General features: G+C 38.6%; 3 protein-coding genes across 3 annotated transcripts; 1 reads left to right on the forward strand and 2 right to left on the reverse strand.

Annotated features, from left to right (window-relative positions):
* LOC130999223 (germin-like protein 1-1) lies at window positions 1–921 on the reverse strand. Its single transcript, XM_057924728.1, has one exon. It carries the CDS (start codon window positions 901–903, stop codon window positions 184–186), a length of 720 nt encoding a protein of 239 aa, XP_057780711.1. The 5' UTR covers window positions 904–921; the 3' UTR covers window positions 1–183.
* A 2,721-nt stretch (window positions 922–3,642) lies between these two features.
* On the forward strand, window positions 3,643–7,643 carry LOC130999224 (probable myosin-binding protein 6). Its single transcript, XM_057924729.1, has 6 exons — window positions 3,643–4,230; window positions 4,691–5,129; window positions 5,817–6,686; window positions 6,785–7,011; window positions 7,095–7,229; window positions 7,314–7,643. The coding sequence occupies exons 1-4, from the start codon at window positions 3,907–3,909 to the stop codon at window positions 6,994–6,996; spliced, it is 1,845 nt and encodes a 614-aa protein (XP_057780712.1). The 5' UTR covers window positions 3,643–3,906; the 3' UTR covers window positions 6,997–7,011; window positions 7,095–7,229; window positions 7,314–7,643.
* A 167-nt stretch (window positions 7,644–7,810) lies between these two features.
* Window positions 7,811–12,181, reverse strand: LOC130999225 (polynucleotide 5'-hydroxyl-kinase NOL9). The gene is made up of 9 exons (XM_057924730.1): window positions 11,759–12,181; window positions 11,006–11,103; window positions 10,879–10,912; window positions 9,920–10,065; window positions 9,622–9,814; window positions 9,106–9,286; window positions 8,866–8,962; window positions 8,419–8,546; window positions 7,811–8,011 (listed from the first exon to the last, which is right to left on the reverse strand). Exons 1-9 carry the CDS (start codon window positions 11,938–11,940, stop codon window positions 7,958–7,960), a joined length of 1,113 nt encoding a protein of 370 aa, XP_057780713.1. The 5' UTR covers window positions 11,941–12,181; the 3' UTR covers window positions 7,811–7,957.
* Between the last annotated feature and the right edge of the window lie 4,179 nt (window positions 12,182–16,360).

Here is a 16,360-nt window from a genome sequence, read left to right on the forward strand (position 1 = left end):
TAGAATAAAAATACACAATCATATATATAATCAATCATGCAAAATAAACTATCCACGAATACAATAGAAGATGCGACATAAATTCTCTACAGAGGATCCGAACTACGTGATTAATAATAATACAACCTTATTTTCCATCTAGCAACAGACCAGTAGCAAAACTTGAAGAAATATGTGAAATTATCAACCAAATTTGGATCTGATTTGAGCAATGAGACGCTGCTCAACTTGAAAAGCCTTTGTAAGAACATCGTCGGGCACAGGAGGCCTCGCCCCAAACAGATTCGAAGCTACAAAAACCGATCCTGGCAAATGGCTGTTGAAAGCGGCGTAGATCAGCGCCGTCTCGTTTCCAACGTTCATCTGAAAATGCACCAGCCCCCTCGGGATCACGAACATCTCCCCCGCCGTCACGTTCTTCGCGTAGAGCACGTTGGAGGTGGTGATCATCCCCACCAGCAGCTTCCCCTGCACGACGATGCCGGCCTCCGTGGCCCGGGGGTGCGAGTGGGGAGGGTTGAGCCCCCCGGGGGCCACGTCGACTCTGTTCATCGAGATCCCCAGCGTGTTCAGGGCCGGGAACGCGAGGACGTTCCCGTACACCACGCTGCTGCCGTTGGAGTTGTAGGTGTCGCCCTCCCGGGCCAGCCCGTCGAAGAAGAAGTCGTCCGATGTCACGTTTGGGGATGGTTTGCAGGGGAAGCCGTTCACGGAGATCGGGGCCCGGAGGTCCGCGATGCAGAAGTCCTGCAGCGGGTCAGGATCGGAGGCGAGAGAGGGTGGTGGTGATGAGAGTAGGATGAGTGTGGAGAGGGTTAGGGTTAGGGTTAGGGTTAAGGTTGGGTGGTGAGGTGATTGGGTGAGTGTGGAGGCCATTGGGAGAAGATGATCTCTCTTTGCCATGTTGGTGGAGAGTTTGAGTGATTTATATAGCCTTATAGGCCATATGGGGATTCAAGTGCCATTAATTTTGGGATAGTTTGAAGTCATTGGATGTTGAATAGTCTTCATCATGGATTGGAAATTTTAATTTGCATGGTTATGTAATGTGAAGGAGTTTACTGATGTTGACCGAGTAATTGATGTAAAGGTTTGAATATTGAGAGACATATTTTGATGATTTTTTTTTTGGGTCGTATTAGGGGTGTAATTGAGCCGAGTCGAGCCGAATAGTGTCTTGCTTAAGCTTGGCTCGTTTAGCTAATCGAGTTGTTTGCTTAATTATCGATCGAGCTTTAATCGAGTCGAATACAGTGCCGAGACTACTCGAACTTTTTAAATTTAATTTTTTATTTAAAATTTAAGTTATTTTTCTAATACATAAGTTAATTTTCAAATGTATAAGTTATTTTATTCACAAAAATATAATATATTTACTATTTTCTTGTAAATAAATGATGTTAATTAGATACTTAATCCAAATATTACTAATTATAGTATAAAATATAGTAAGACATTTAATGAATAATCTTATATTTTTAAGATAAATCACTTAACGAGCTTATTCACGAGCTAACGATCCCGAGTAACGTCATGCTCAAGCTTGGCTTGTTTAGCTAAACGAACTATTCATTAAATTACCGGTCGAGCTTTTATCGAGTCGAACGTCGAATAGCTCACGAGTAGCTTAATTGACTCGTTTACAGCCTATAGACTTGGAGGTTAACTGGTCAATTGTCTTTGACTTGGATTTGGAAGTCTAGTCACGGCTAACCATTCTAACCCAACCTACAGGTATTTCCATTATTTAATTTCTTTTCTAGCGACTCTAATATACATTTTCCTACATTAGAATAAAGTCTTGCAAATCAAGGTTTTCAACCTTATTATTTGAATATTGTAGAAAATATAACAAATTTAATCAGATTTGAAGGTAAAATATAATTCCCCTATAAATTTCCAACTTATTGAGTTGTTAGCTTATTGGACTAGTATTCAATATAATTGGGATATTAGCCTGTAAATACACGAACTTTTTATATTTTCTGAAATTTAACATGACTTTTATTTTTAGCCCACAAATACACGAACTTAGCATTTTTTCTGATTTTTGACATCGACAAGAAAAAATTCTAATTTACTATATATTAACGTGAAGGTCGGGATACCATATCATTCACTCTCAAATCAAAACAATGAATCAAATTATTCTATTCAAGTGCATATTTCGTAGTCCACATCATGTATTCCGGCCTCCGCCTCAACAACAAAGAGAGTTTTTTCATGTCGATGTCAAAAATCAGAAAAAATGATAAGTTCGTGTATTTGTGGGCTAAAAATAAAAGTCATGTTAAATTTCAGAAAATATAAAAAGTTCATGTATTTACAGGCTAATAACCCAATATAATTAGAGCATCTCCGGTGGGAGGCACTAAAAAGTGATAGCGCCTCACATCTACAGTCACAGTGTATTGACTCTGTAAAAAACGTTATAATCTCAATTTTCATTTAATCCAATTTTTACTCTTTTATTTTAAAATTCAATATTACATTAATTAAAATAAAATGCTTAAGTTAAAATACAATAATTAAAATTAAAATAAAATGACGATGACATTTTGCTAGAGAGAAGAAGAGTAGGGAAGAAAAATAAGATGTGAGAGTTGACGTAAAAATTACCCACGGAATTTATCGATAATAAAAAGGAAATAAAAAATAAAAAAGAAATTGGGAGAGATTTCGTTGGTTGCCAATGGTAATTAACAAAAAAAAATCCAAAAAATGTAGGCAACGTCAGATTTTTAATTTTCTTATTTTTTAAAAATATTGCACGTGATATTCACGCACCAAATATTTCAACATTTTGTGCCCGGCACCAAAGATGGCACCCAGCACGAGTTGCCTGGGTCGTCCAGCGCGCAACACTCCAACGCGTGCCGGCTCGATCTAACACGCCACAACATGTGTTGGAGATGCTCTTACACCCTGTAGTCTGTAGATATAAAATTTTTCAAAGTGAACCATTCACTTAGACCATGTAGAAAATAAAAAATATTATTATATAATGAACTTTAAAAAATATAATGTCCCATAATTTATTGTGCTCCATTGCATCCCTCTTAATCTCGCTATTTATAATTGTTAATACAAAAATAAAAATTATTAATATATAATAAACTCTAATTCATATTTATCACTAAAATTGAAATTTTAAAAAATTATGTACCCTAAATTTAAATTAATTAATCTTAATAATTAATTATTAGTTCAAATAAATAAATAAATAAAATTAAATAATAATTATAAACCCTAATCGGATGAGTGAAATGAACCCTAATTAATTATCTTAAAATTATATCAAAATATAATAATTAAATTAAAATTGAAGAAAAAAAATAATTAAAAATTATAACAAAGTGAAAGTACACGTGGGACACCAAAAATAACTAATTATCTTTTCTTAAGTGCATTATTCTTATTATTTTAGTGGGGATATCAATTTAGTTTAGTAAATATCAGATATAATTAATAAATATTCATAAAAATATTTAAAGAATTTGACTCGAGAGATCCTATATTTCCTAAATTTAGAATGGCTCTTTCATGGTAGACCGTTAATTCCGTTATTTCCTCCACGGCCACAAATTAACCAACCGAAACAAGCCCAATTTAGGCAACCTCGGAAGCAAACAACCTCGTTAACTCTTCCTTCTTCTAGATACCCAAAAACAGCAAAACCACCATCCCAGAAGAGGTGAAAAACACACAACTCCATCGAGAAGAGAGAAAAAAAAGAAGGAGAGAGAGAGGCGGCCACGAGATCTGAGTCTTGCTCTCGCTAGCACGACTCATGATCCTATCCCCCACTCCTTCACAATATATATAATTTCTTCTGACGTATAATTCATTCATTCATTCATTCATTCGTCTGTGAGACGAGACGACGTCGCTTTGCCAATACATATAATGCCGATCGATATGGTGAAGTGGCTCCTCGAGCAGCCCCTCGAGTCGCTCCCGGAATCCCTGGCGAACGCCCTCCTCGAATGGGTGATGATCGTCTTGCTCTTCGTCGACGGCCTCCTCGCCTTCGTCTCCAACGAGTTCGCCCGGGTCTTCGGCCTCCACACCCCGTGCCTCCTCTGCACCCGGATCGACCACGTCCTCGTGCACCGCGCCCCGAGCTTCTACTACAACGACTCCATCTGCGACATCCACAAGCGCGACGTCTCCTCCCTCGGCTACTGCAGCGTGCACCGGAAGCTCTCTGATATTCGCTCCATGTGCCAGGTCTGCACGGCCCGGCACAGGGGGTGCTACGGTCACCTGAAGCACCCCCACCAATTTTTTATTTAATCATATTTTATGTCCCTAACTTTCAATGTCTTTTAGTAAATGTTCATAACTTTAATTTTCTATAAAAAAAAAAAAAACCCCCTCAATTTTCAATATTTTTGGAAAAAATGTTTCACACGACAAAATGATGAGTCACCTTGCTGCATTCTTAGGTGGAATATTTTTTTCCCACCTCACACGATAAAACAACGTCGTTCCACCTAATAATTCGGCGAGATGATTGCATAGTCACTCAGTCGTTGAATTTTTTAATTAAAAAAAAGGGAAGTTAGAGACGGTTTTTGAAAAAAACTGAAAGTTCGGGATACAGAACATGATTGACCTTTTTTTTTCCCCTTATAGTTTGATTTTTTTTAGCTCATTCTAAACTAATTTTCTGCGTTCGCCCCCGCAGGTCTGCATCGTCTCGTTTGCGACGGAGAAAGATTCTGATTGCGACAAGTACAAGACGGTTGCCGGGATCTTGAACAAGGACATTGACCGGATTGTCGATGATGAGCGGCGGTCGCTGCTCAGGCGGCTGAAGAAGGACGACGGCGACGTCTATGAAGACAAGGGTAACGGTCCGAATTCTTGGTGTTCTTGCTGTGGGGAGCCTCTGAAGCTGAGGGCGTCCAAGAAGTTCTTGAGGAGCTTGTCCACCAAATCTCCGGCGCCTTCTCCGCGGATGTCGTGGCTGACGAACAGGAACGACGAGGCGCCTTCTCCGCGGATGTCGTGGCTGGCGAACAGGAACGACGAGACGCCGCGGTCGAGGTACACGGAGCTTAAGTTCATGTCCGACATTGAGTTGGAGGCTCCACAGAATGATGCTTCAAATGCTGATAATCAAGGTAAGTGTTTGTGTTTTCTTGTTGCCTAGTAGTGTTCCAACACCATTTTCTTGGTAAAAAAAATATAGAATTTCAGTCACATTTAATCCTACGTGGAAGCCGAAAATTAAGTACGTGTCATTCAGAAGTCAGGAAACTGATTAGTCGTGTCATGCAGATTTAAAGGAAGTTCTGATTTCTAAGTTGGCAAGTAACTAATTTCTGATTTTTAAATTGTGGCTACTTTTTATCTCTATTATGTCAAAACAGCTACTTCCTCATTCCGCCAAGATTATGTAAAATTGTTTGGGCATAACATTTAATAAAATTGGTGATGATTTTGAATTATGTAAAATTGTTTGGGCATAACATTTAATAAAATTGGTGATGATTTTGATGTAGTGGAGAAATTGTCCCACCACTTTATGAGATGTGTGGTTGAGATTGAATTTGGAATGAGTTTTTTGTAAATAAAGAGTGTTAGTAATGATAAAATATTAAAGAGGATGGTGGGAACATTGCCTTAAAAGGAAAGTGACAGAATTTTGGCGGGCGCCCGATATAGTAATTTTTACATAATCTTGGCGAACGGAACGAGTATTTATTAAGTTGCTCCTATGATTGAATTAAATATATAAAAAAAACAAGGGTGTTTTATAGACTAGTGTTTGTGTTGTTTGTATATATGTTGATGATGGGTAGTTGCAGGTAAAGATGAGATGAGAGCTACAATCTCACCATTCTTGCAGGAGGGCAAGGATCTAGGTGAAGATCCAAATAGAACTCCAAATTTCATGAGAGCAAACAAGTATTTTGGGGTGCAGTTTGATCCAACTCAAGAGAGCCCTAGATGGCTGAACAGGAGCAGCAAGAAACTCAATTTTGACAAAGTTGATGCTCTTGTTGAGCCCTTTGACGTAAGCCAGCCCCTTGACATAAGCCCTCTCAACGAGCTCGACAGTGACCTCTTGAACCGTCTCAAGAAGCAGGCGCATCTGGACCACGACTCCCTCATGGCGGTCTACATGGAGCTCGACAAGGAAAGGAGCGCTGCTGCTGTGGCCGCGAACAATGCAATGGCTATGATCACGCGGATCCAGCAGGAGAAGGCCGCGATCCAGATGGAGGCGTTGCAGTACCAGAGGATGATGGAGGAGCAAGCAGAATACGACGAGGAGGCCTTGGAGCTCATGCGGGACATGCTCATCAAGAAGGAAGACGATGTCAAGGCTCTCGAGTCTGAGCTCGAGGCCTACAGGGGGAAATATGGGCCTATCAGGAAGTTTGGTAGCGACATTTGTGAGGTCGATGCCGATGATGATTTCCCGGAGATGAAGTCTCACTCGTCGTGTTTCAGTGAGAAGTTGTCCGAGTGCGGTAGCTTGGACGGAGGTGATCAGAAGGAGTGCGAGGATCCTTCTCCATGCGGCCCTATGGAGGGGGAATCGCCGTTGGATTTTGAAGGGGAGAGATCGTACCTTCTCGGCCTTCTGAGCGAGCTCGAGAGGAAGATGAATGCCAGTAAGGAATCCAATTTCTCAGAGATGGAGGTGATCAAGAATAATGATGTAGGCATAGGTATGTATATTTAGTTATATTAGTGAGCATCTTTCCCTTTCCCTTTCCCTTTGTGCCATTTTTGTTGAGTTAAAACCCAAACCCTTGTGTTTTTATAGATGGAGGTGAAAACAAAGCTACACTTACAAGAGAAGTGTCCATGATCAAGGAGAGGTTGAGAGTTGTTGAAGCAGATAGTGGCTTCTTGAAGCATGCTGCTAAGACAATCCAGATAGGAGATGAGGGAGCTAAGCTCTTGATGGAGATAGCCGACCATCTCCGGGCGCTCAGACAAAGCGGGAAACCTCTCCCGCCCAAACTGGAGGCATGAACTTAACTCATGCAGGTAATAAGATATTTCAAGAGCTTATAAATCGTCAAAGTGTTTCGATAATCGAGCGTATCTGAAATCTTTCTTTCCTTTTGCAGTTCCTTTCCCTTCTGTTTTCCATTATTTTTCATCTCCATGTTAGATTGTACATACCTATATACATTTGCTTGACCGGGCACCGGAAGCCCGAGGCTCGCGGGTTCTTGATTGCTCGTGCCTCGACAGCAGCTTAGGTAAAGTTACAGCAAAGCTTCTGCTGTCTCAAAACAAGCTGACCTGATTCAAGAATCTCTGATGGCCATTGTTGGCATGTTCAGGTCACAGGCATTCTCCTCGCGGGCCAAACGAGACAGAAGCCCGACTCAGAAACTCTCTCCCACCTGGAAACACACACAGCAATCTGATAGGCAGTATATGCAGTAAAATGAAAATGGTGGTGATTTGAGCCACACCACAGTTGCAACGTTTAGGTTTTACGTGCTTTAGAGTCAGTCGTCTGTCTGTGTATCGATCAATCAAGGCATAGATAGTGAAGAAGGGCATGTAAAACTTGAAGCCGGTTTAGCTGAAAACGGCTTACATTCCCAATGTAAAACTACTAAAGGATTCATCTTGCTTTTTACTGGAATCATTTTCATAGACAAAAAGGAATTGCTTCTTCTAGAGCTGCACAACATCATTAATCTTAGGTTCATATCTTCTCCACACAAACACAGACCAAAGAAAAAGTTGAAAAAGTTGTTAAGAGAAGTCTATAGTGAGCTAATTACTGAGCCAAGGAAGCTTCAGAAACGAGAAACAAACTTAGATAGCATGGTCATAAACTTGTGAAATTCCCATTACGAACAAATCTGTAGGTAAAATCAGTTCTTACATCCATAATCTATGTTTCTACATGCTTATACTCATAAAAGGTCTTTAACACTACGATCTCTCTGTAACATAACCGAAAAAGTATATCCTAATTAGTAGAGAGTACGTTCGAAGACAAGTAAGGGGAAATACAGCCCTGCACCTGAAAAGAGGAAAGGAAAAGAAAGCAACGGTTCAAATTGAAGTTTAGGTGATACTGATGATAATTGACAGAATTTAATCACCAAGTATTTAGATAATTTTATCATGCGAATTTCAAAAGCAATTGCTCGGAATCATTGACCAATGCAAGAAAATTTATCATCAACAACAGAAACTCAATGGCACAGCTTCTAGTGCATCATATGATTCTCACACCTCGAAATGAGTTGAGTTGAAAAGCATTTAGAAAAAGGAGTGAAAACAAAGAGGGACTATCACGCTCAAAGTGACATATTGATGACACGATGCATAGATGCAGAAAGAAGGGATGCACAGTAGCAGCAGCAGAAACAGAGAAGAAGACTTCAAGATTTAAGAAAAGAGAAGTTTTTGCCAAGCCATATATACCTGCAGTAAAGAAGTAGGAATTTGAATGAATCCTTGAAGTAACAAATCGACATCTTCCAAAATCTGAGGCGGAACAGGGGTTATGACATAGAGTAGCCCTTTGAAGGTATCAATTGCTCTCACGATTCCTGGTTTATAAAAGATAAGACAAAGAGTTATGAGCTTTGGACAAGGACTATAAACAATATCAAGGTAAATGAACAAGAAACGATGACAAATTTCAATTACAAGCTTAGAAACTTTATAAGCTATGTCCTGTAGAGTGTAGCTCAACAATTAGCCATTGACACCCAGACTTTTTGTTTTAAAACATAGAGGTTTCGATAATGAGCGAAAGGGTATGATCTATCATCACTGCTACACCTTTAAGAAAGTAAAAATACTGTATATGTAATAAAAATTTGAATGGTAGAAAAGTGCTCCAAACAAACTGTTCGGTTAACTAACCCAAGCCAACACATTGAGGCAATTGCTCGGAGGCTGAACTGATTGCCAGCCCAACAATGGTTGCATTCAAACTGTAGAAAGTCTCGGTAGTCGCGACCTGGCAAAAAACCAATGTTCCGACTTTAAAAAAAAAAACACAAATTGAAAAGAACATAAGTAACAATAATCTAAACTAGAAAAGATACTGCTGTGCTAATGATCCTTGCAATAAAATTTCAAGATCTGACAAGCTGGATCTACCTGGCAATGGAGGTGTTTTATCTTGACACTTGATATGGGAATTTCATAAGGCGGGTGAGCAGCCAATGCATGAGAAAGTTCCTTAATCGTGGAGATAATCATGTCACTTGGAAAGCATTGCCTAAAGTATGCCATTACTCGCAGATCTCGTAGAAGACGTGCATCCTTTCGCATTGGCGCCCTGAAAATTAGATACTAGGGATCAGGCATTCTGACACATTTCGAATAGGTTGAGTACAATCGTTTTGAGCTTCAAAAAAAAGTAACAAATAATAGAAGGAAAACTGCTTCTCAATGAAGAAACTAAAGCCATGGAAAGACTTTTGACACATAGTCTGAGTTTTGAAGGATTTAAAAAGGAAACTGTGCATGTACTTTGAAATTCAGATAGTATCAAAGCTCCTTACATATTAACTCCAACACACAGTAGAATAGAAACGACTAAAAATCACACATGATATGGAAAATTAAACAAGCAACTCTCTAATATCAAAATCAAGAAGACAAGAAGCATACGATGAACTGAAATGGTTCTGAGGAGGAGCATTAATCTCAATGACAGTTGTGACAGCATCAGCATCAGCATCCCCCTCGTTTAACCAAAATGCCCCATCTGGTAAGTTCTTTGTGGAAACCGGTCTTTGAAGCTTAACCACATGTGTGGCAGATATATATCTTAGCATTTCAACCAGTATCTCATAACCAATACCTGGCACGGAAAATATAGAATAGAGAATGTTGCTATGTACTAGACGAAGCAGTTAAAACGAAACATCGGAACTTTTACTTTGCAGCAGAATACAGAAGAACAAACCTTTTACCCAGCCCGGGGTATTTATGACAAGTGGTAGCCCTGCACCCTGGATTTCTGTTTCCATATAGTGATCATAAAGGGCCTTTATATAAGTCAAATAAGTTGTTGGGTCTCTTTTAGAGGAGATGTCACCGAAGAAAAAGCATCTGAAATGATATTGAAAGCAAACAGCTCAATAATGTTGCATTTCACATATAATAGGGAAATTTATCTTTAGGAAAGGCCAAACATGAACCTATATCAATACAGAACATGATTTAGATGCATGTGAATGGTATGATAAGAATCTGTGAGTCTAAGCAGCCAATTGACCAAACTAAAAAAGTTTGCATAGGCCAGATAATATTGTAAAAGGATCACGGTATACAGGCTTGCATAGGCAGAAGTTACGAATATTCAGCACTCCACCCGTAGCCCAAACCATAAAGGAAAATAGAAACTCGGGAGACCACAGTCTAAGGTAAACTAAACAGATAGATATAATTCTCAAATAGAAACACCAATTTTTAATGCATAAGACATACCACTGTGAAGTACTATATAAAACTAGAAATTATGATCCAGTGCCAGCAATGATCAAAGCCATACCCCGCTATGTTAAGCTATAGGTGGTTAGATTCACATTTCAAAATAAATAAAAACAAGCTAAAAGAATTAAATGTCGAATGATTCTCATAAGTAACTTCATAGTTGTAACTTGTATGATCGTATCATTCATGTCTAGTTATTTTCGACACAAAATGTCATAGGAGTAACCAGCTTAGAAAATGCACTCCATCACAGTCGTGCAATAATGCAATCTCACGTGCCAGTTTCACTGGGCTAAGTTCTGGATGTGCAACACTTATCTGTAGCAGCTCACATATTATAACTATTCCAGTTTGCCTTCCAAACGAATTACAAAAGGACACGGGTTTCACTCAACACAAAATAGTAAGAATGAAACTAAAGTACCATACCTTGCAGGAGTTTTCACGCATGGAATCGTCAAATCTGATACCAAACAGATAGATAGTTATGAGAATAAAGTTATTCCAAACAACAAACCAACCACTTGACTCATGAATGAAAAACAAACACAGGTACCTGGAGTTATTTTGTCAATAACAGTCAGTGCTAGGAGACCAGGCGGAGTAAACTCCGTCTGCCCAACATCAGTATCAAGAAAAGCCACCCTTTTGTGCCTGAAAATAAATTCAGTAGTTCAAAACAGTATAAGTTTCAACTCCATTATTGATGCATGATTCAAGCAGTTCCACATGGCTTAAACATACTCTCTCACTATGTCATTTTGTATACAAAGATCATCAAATTCGTTCAAGAAAGGGCAAACGTGTAGTAATTTTTACTGTTAACAGGGAGAATAGTGATTCTAATATTACGGATACTAATATGCCCGATGAAATCGACGAAGTGGCTTTGATACGTTATTCACAACAATCAGACTTTCGGCGGAATATAATCAAAGGTTCTATGCGAGCTCAAAGACGGAAAATAGTTATTTCAGAATTGTTTCAAGCAAATGTGCATTCCCTCCTTTTTTTTGAAAGACTACAAATAAACTTCTCACAATAATACTAAAATGAGCATAACCTCTGATATTCCAGATTACACAAGCATATATGCAAGAACAATTCCAACAAAATGCAACTTCTTATACAGCTATACTCACCAAAACATCACAGACTACTAACAACCCCATCATATAACATCAAGAACCCACAAGCCCACAAAGAAATAAACAAATCCTACAACTATTTCTCGCGACCCACTTCCAAAAAACAAAAAAAGATTACAACTTGGCAATCTCCAACTCGATTAAGGTCCATAAAAGAATACCTCTGGAGAAGGACATTAACGAGGTGGCGGGCGAAAGTTGTTTTCCCGCTGTTTTTGGGGCCGCAGACAAAAGCAATAGGAAAAGAAACAGCGCCGCTGGCTATCGCGCCGGCTGCGTTCGACCACTCATCGGGAATAATGATTTCCGGTTGCAGGCTCTCGGTTTCTGAAGCTGCCGCCATGCTTAAGAAGTGATGATGATTTCGCTCTTCCCCTCTTTCTTCTCTCTCTCTCTCTCAGGAATTATGCGGCCGCCGTGGGTTTAAAAAAGGTGGGGGTTTTGGGAAGGTACGGTGGCAGCTGGACTGGACACGCCGGCGGCGTGAAGTTTTGGTGTGTCGAACTCGAAATTTAATTAATATTTTTATTTTTATTGATTATTGTATTGATATTCGTAAGAGTTAGAAAAGGATTTCCTAAATTATCCTAGACAAGTCAAAAAAAAAAATCATCCTAGACATTTTTGAGTTTTAAATTTTAGTTATGTATGCAGTTATGTATACTTTGCCGAAATTAAATTAGGTTGAGATTATTTGACATTAAATTGACCTCATATTAATTTTACGAGATTAAATCACGGGTAGCATCCATCTAATCGAATAAGATATTACTATAAAATTAATATAATCCAATCTTATTTGAAATAATGGTGTCAAATGGCCACATTGAACATGCAAACACAATATTTGGCCACTAGGGCTGGGAATCGGGTCGGGTTCGGGTACCCTACCCGAAAAAATCGGGTACCCGAACCCGAAAATCCCCTAAACCCTATACCCGACCCCGAACCCGAAATTGAAATCGGGTACCCTAATACCCGACTCGGGTACCCGAGTCGGGTATTCGGGTACCCTAAATTACCCGAGTCGACTCAGTTTCCCCTTTCCAGTTTCCATCGAAGAAATCATCAAAACTCACAACAAAATTCCACCAAAATTCAACCCCCACCTTCGATTTTCGCTCAGCCGCGCCGCCAATCGCCGATGCGCCGTCGCCGGAGCTCGCACAGCTCCCTTCTTTCATCCCATTTCCTCGGCCGCACATCCTTAATCACACAGTGCGAGGAATAGAACAGGGCGGAGCAGGAAGAAGAAGAAGAAGAAGAAGAAGAAGAAGAAGAAGAACGGCGAGGCGAGGGTCGCGGTGGGAGTTGCTGCGGCGGCGAACGGCGGGGCGGCCGGGCGAGGGAGTTGCTGGAGACGGGAGACTCACGATTCACGAAGACGAAGTCGATTCTCGGAAATGGGAATTAGACCCTCTGACTTTAACTTTAAGTTTAACTTTAACTTTAACTTTAACTTTAACTTTAACTTTAACTTTTGATTTTAAAAATTAAATTTAATTATATAATTTAAAATACATTTAATTAAAAATTCGGGTATTTCGGGTATACCCGATACCCGATCGGGTATACCCGATACCCGATTTTTTCACAGTCTAAATACCCGACCCCGACCCCGACCCCGATTTTTTCGGGTATAGGGTACCCGATACCCGATTTTTTCGGGTCGGGTATCGGGTACCCGATTACCCGATCCCGAAATTCCCAGCCCTATTGGCCACTAATTGAAAAAACACAAATTATGACCATTAATTAGGCAATATGCCTAATATACCCCTAATTGGACGGACTGGGTAGGGTTAGGAGCGCGGGTCGCGTGCCGGGTAGGATCAGGCACGCGGGTCGGGTTAGGCACTTATGGCACTATTAGTGCCATAAGTGCCAACGATTTTTTTTTTACTCCCCCTGCCATGTCTACCCCCAGACCCCCAACCCCCCCACCCCCAAGCCAAAAGGAACTTTTTAAACACTTCCCCTAGGGTTTATATATTTCATTTAGGGTTTAGATTATCCATTTAGGGTTTAAATGTTCCATTTAGGGTTTAGATGATGTTGTTGTTTCTATATTTGTTCTGCATGTTTGGCACTTATGGCACTAATAGTGCCATAAGTGCTAAAAAGACCATTTTACTTTATTTTATTTTGGATTTTCGTTGGCACTTATGGCACTATTAGTGCCATAAAATAAAATAACAAAAGTAAAATTTGATTTATTTTTATCTAGGGGGAGTAAATTTTTTTTTTGTTTTTGGCTTGGGGGTGGGTGGGGTCGGGGTCTGGGGGGGTAGACAGGGCAGGGGGAGTAAAAAAAAATCGTTGGCACTTATGGCACTAATAGTGCCATAAGTGCCTAACCCGACCCGCGTGCGTGATCCTACCCGGCACGCGACCCGCGCTCCTGACCCTACCCAGTCCGCCCAATTAAGGGCAAAAACGTCCCAAAGCTATAAAAATGGCCAAAATTTATGTTTTTTCAATAAGTGGCCATAATTTGTATTTTATGATTCATTTTGGCTATTCCAAAATTTTACTCATCTTATTTACTCCTTCACGCTGAACGAATTAATAATGGATGAATTATTATACGAACTAAATTTATTGTATAAAATATGTAATTGAGGAAACACTATGAATTTGTGATGAAAAAGAAAATAAAAAAAATGTTCATCACCTATAAAATTTGAATCTTAGATTACAAATTTTTTCACTTTAATCCATTGTAGATTTTCACAATTTAAAGAATAAAAATAGAGCCTATTTTTTTTATACAATATGTAATTTACACTCATTTAAACTACTTCCTTACCATTAGATATTTGAGATTAAAGACAAAACGCAATTTAGTTGATAAGACGTTTCACCTCCAATCAATATATTAAGATTCAAATGACCAAATATGTAGTGTGAGGTGCGGGTGAATTATAACTTAAAAAATTTTGAAACCTTACCATTAGATATTTAAGATTTTAAGGACAAAACACAGTTTAGTTGATAAGACGTTCCTCCTCCAATCAATAGATTGAGATTCAAATTACCAAAATGTATAACTTTATAAGTGTGAGGTGTGGGTGAATCATAACTTAAGAAAATTTGAAACCTTACCATTAGATATTTGAGATTTGAAGGACAAAACACAGTTTAGTTGATAAGACGTTTCTCCTCCAATCAATAGATTGATATTCAAATTACCAAATACTATAACTTTATAAGTGTGAGGGAGGTGTGTGTGAATGATAACTTAAGAAAATTTGAATTCGTACCAATGACCTGAGAATCTCATGATTTATTCGAACTTATAAATTATTTGTCAAATACTTTAAATGAGTATAAATTATTTTAAAGAGTTTATCAAACACCCTCCTAGTCACAATCACAAACTTTCTACATGTAGCAATCAAGCATGTTACCATTATCAAGCTATGATCATTGATCGAACAAAAATTGATATCTAAGTTATAGTTTGTCATTGTTAGTATTAATCTTCGTTTACGATGAAACAATTTAAGTATCATATCGTAATCTGATATTAAACGAGGACCACCTCAATAAATTTGAAATTAATATGTTTGCTCCTTAACGCAATTGATTTACTTATCTTGAACAAACAATTTTTGATCTTCATAATTTTTTTGGACGTATCGTTACCATATATATACTATTAATTTACGAAAAGCAAGCTAATTTATATTCGAAGTGTTCCAAATGGAGTCGCGACTTAGTTGAAAAGGTTAGGTCACGTAGGCTTGAAGTTCAAGTTTTATTTAATTATATAATATACATATTTCAACTTGTTATAAACTAAAATTCGTGTATTTATCTTTTTACTAATCTCCTATTTTCTTTTTGTTCACCGCCATTTATTTAATACATGTATGTTAAATAAATCGACAAAGCCATAGTGCGATCCAAATTCGATGCGCACGATTCAAGTATTTGACTTTGAAAATTCGTTATAAATTATTTTTTTAAAGAATTTATAAAATTTAATACTAGCTTATAAGATGCACGTGGTAATGTATTGAGAGTTTATAAATTATCAAAGTATTCGGATAATTGAACTTATAAATTATAGAGAATTTTGAATAAAGAGAAAAAAAAAGAATATTCTCGATGTCTCAATATTTATTGCTTGTGTTTCTTTTTTTGGTTGCCTCAAAATTCATGGCATGTTTCCGTTTTAGATTATAAATAGCATTTAATTAAAATTTTCAATGAAACTAACTAACCCTAATTCTTTCACCCCTCCTCCTAATTTTTATGTTTCCGTTCCATTTCTCTCACACTCGTCTCCGCCTCTACCCTCCACTGCCTCTACCTCTAGCGCCTCCAATTCTCGCCACTCTCTGCGCGACTCTCTCTCTCTCTCTCACATGTCACAAATCTCTTCACTAGCGGCGGCTCCGATGAGGAGCTTTGGCAGGTGGCAAAGAAACGAAGGCAAGGGCACGGTAGCACGACTCTTTTTTCATCAGATCTGGGAAGGAGAGACTAAGTGGGGCGATGAGACGAAGGCGAGGGCGGTGCGGTGCGACTTTTTCCCCATTAGGTGGCACGACTCTTTCATTCGTGGTATACCTCAAAGTCACCCAACGACTACTCTTAAAGCTACCTTTGTGGTAGGACTTATAGATAAATATGTTCATTCAATAAATTATTTAATAAAAGTAGTGAATTAATAGATTTTCTAAAATAATAGATTATCAAATAAAATAACATCAATTATACGTACAACGTACATTCTTTATGCTAGTAATTTATCA

The sequence above is a fragment of the Salvia miltiorrhiza genome, chromosome 8, assembly GCF_028751815.1.
Source record: "Salvia miltiorrhiza cultivar Shanhuang (shh) chromosome 8, IMPLAD_Smil_shh, whole genome shotgun sequence".
In the NCBI taxonomy this organism is placed as follows: Eukaryota; Viridiplantae; Streptophyta; class Magnoliopsida; order Lamiales; family Lamiaceae; genus Salvia; species Salvia miltiorrhiza.

Excerpts from the sequence above, each read along its gene's own strand:
- LOC130999225 (XM_057924730.1), bottom strand. The coding sequence starts at position 11,940 with ATGGCGGCAGCTTCAGAAACCGAGAGCCTGCAACCGGAAATCATTATT. Across the intron at positions 10,913-11,005 it reads TATTGACAAAATAACTCCAG|ATTTGACGATTCCATGCGTG; the intron begins GTACCTGTGTTT and ends GTTTGGTATCAG. Across the intron at positions 10,066-10,878 it reads TGCGTGAAAACTCCTGCAAG|ATGCTTTTTCTTCGGTGACA; the intron begins GTATGGTACTTT and ends ATATCATTTCAG.
- LOC130999223 (XM_057924728.1), bottom strand. The coding sequence starts at position 903 with ATGGCAAAGAGAGATCATCTTCTCCCAATGGCCTCCACACTCACCCAA.
- LOC130999224 (XM_057924729.1), top strand. The coding sequence starts at position 3,907 with ATGCCGATCGATATGGTGAAGTGGCTCCTCGAGCAGCCCCTCGAGTCG. Across the intron at positions 4,231-4,690 it reads ATATTCGCTCCATGTGCCAG|GTCTGCATCGTCTCGTTTGC; the intron begins GTCTGCACGGCC and ends TCGCCCCCGCAG. Across the intron at positions 5,130-5,816 it reads TTCAAATGCTGATAATCAAG|GTAAAGATGAGATGAGAGCT; the intron begins GTAAGTGTTTGT and ends GGGTAGTTGCAG.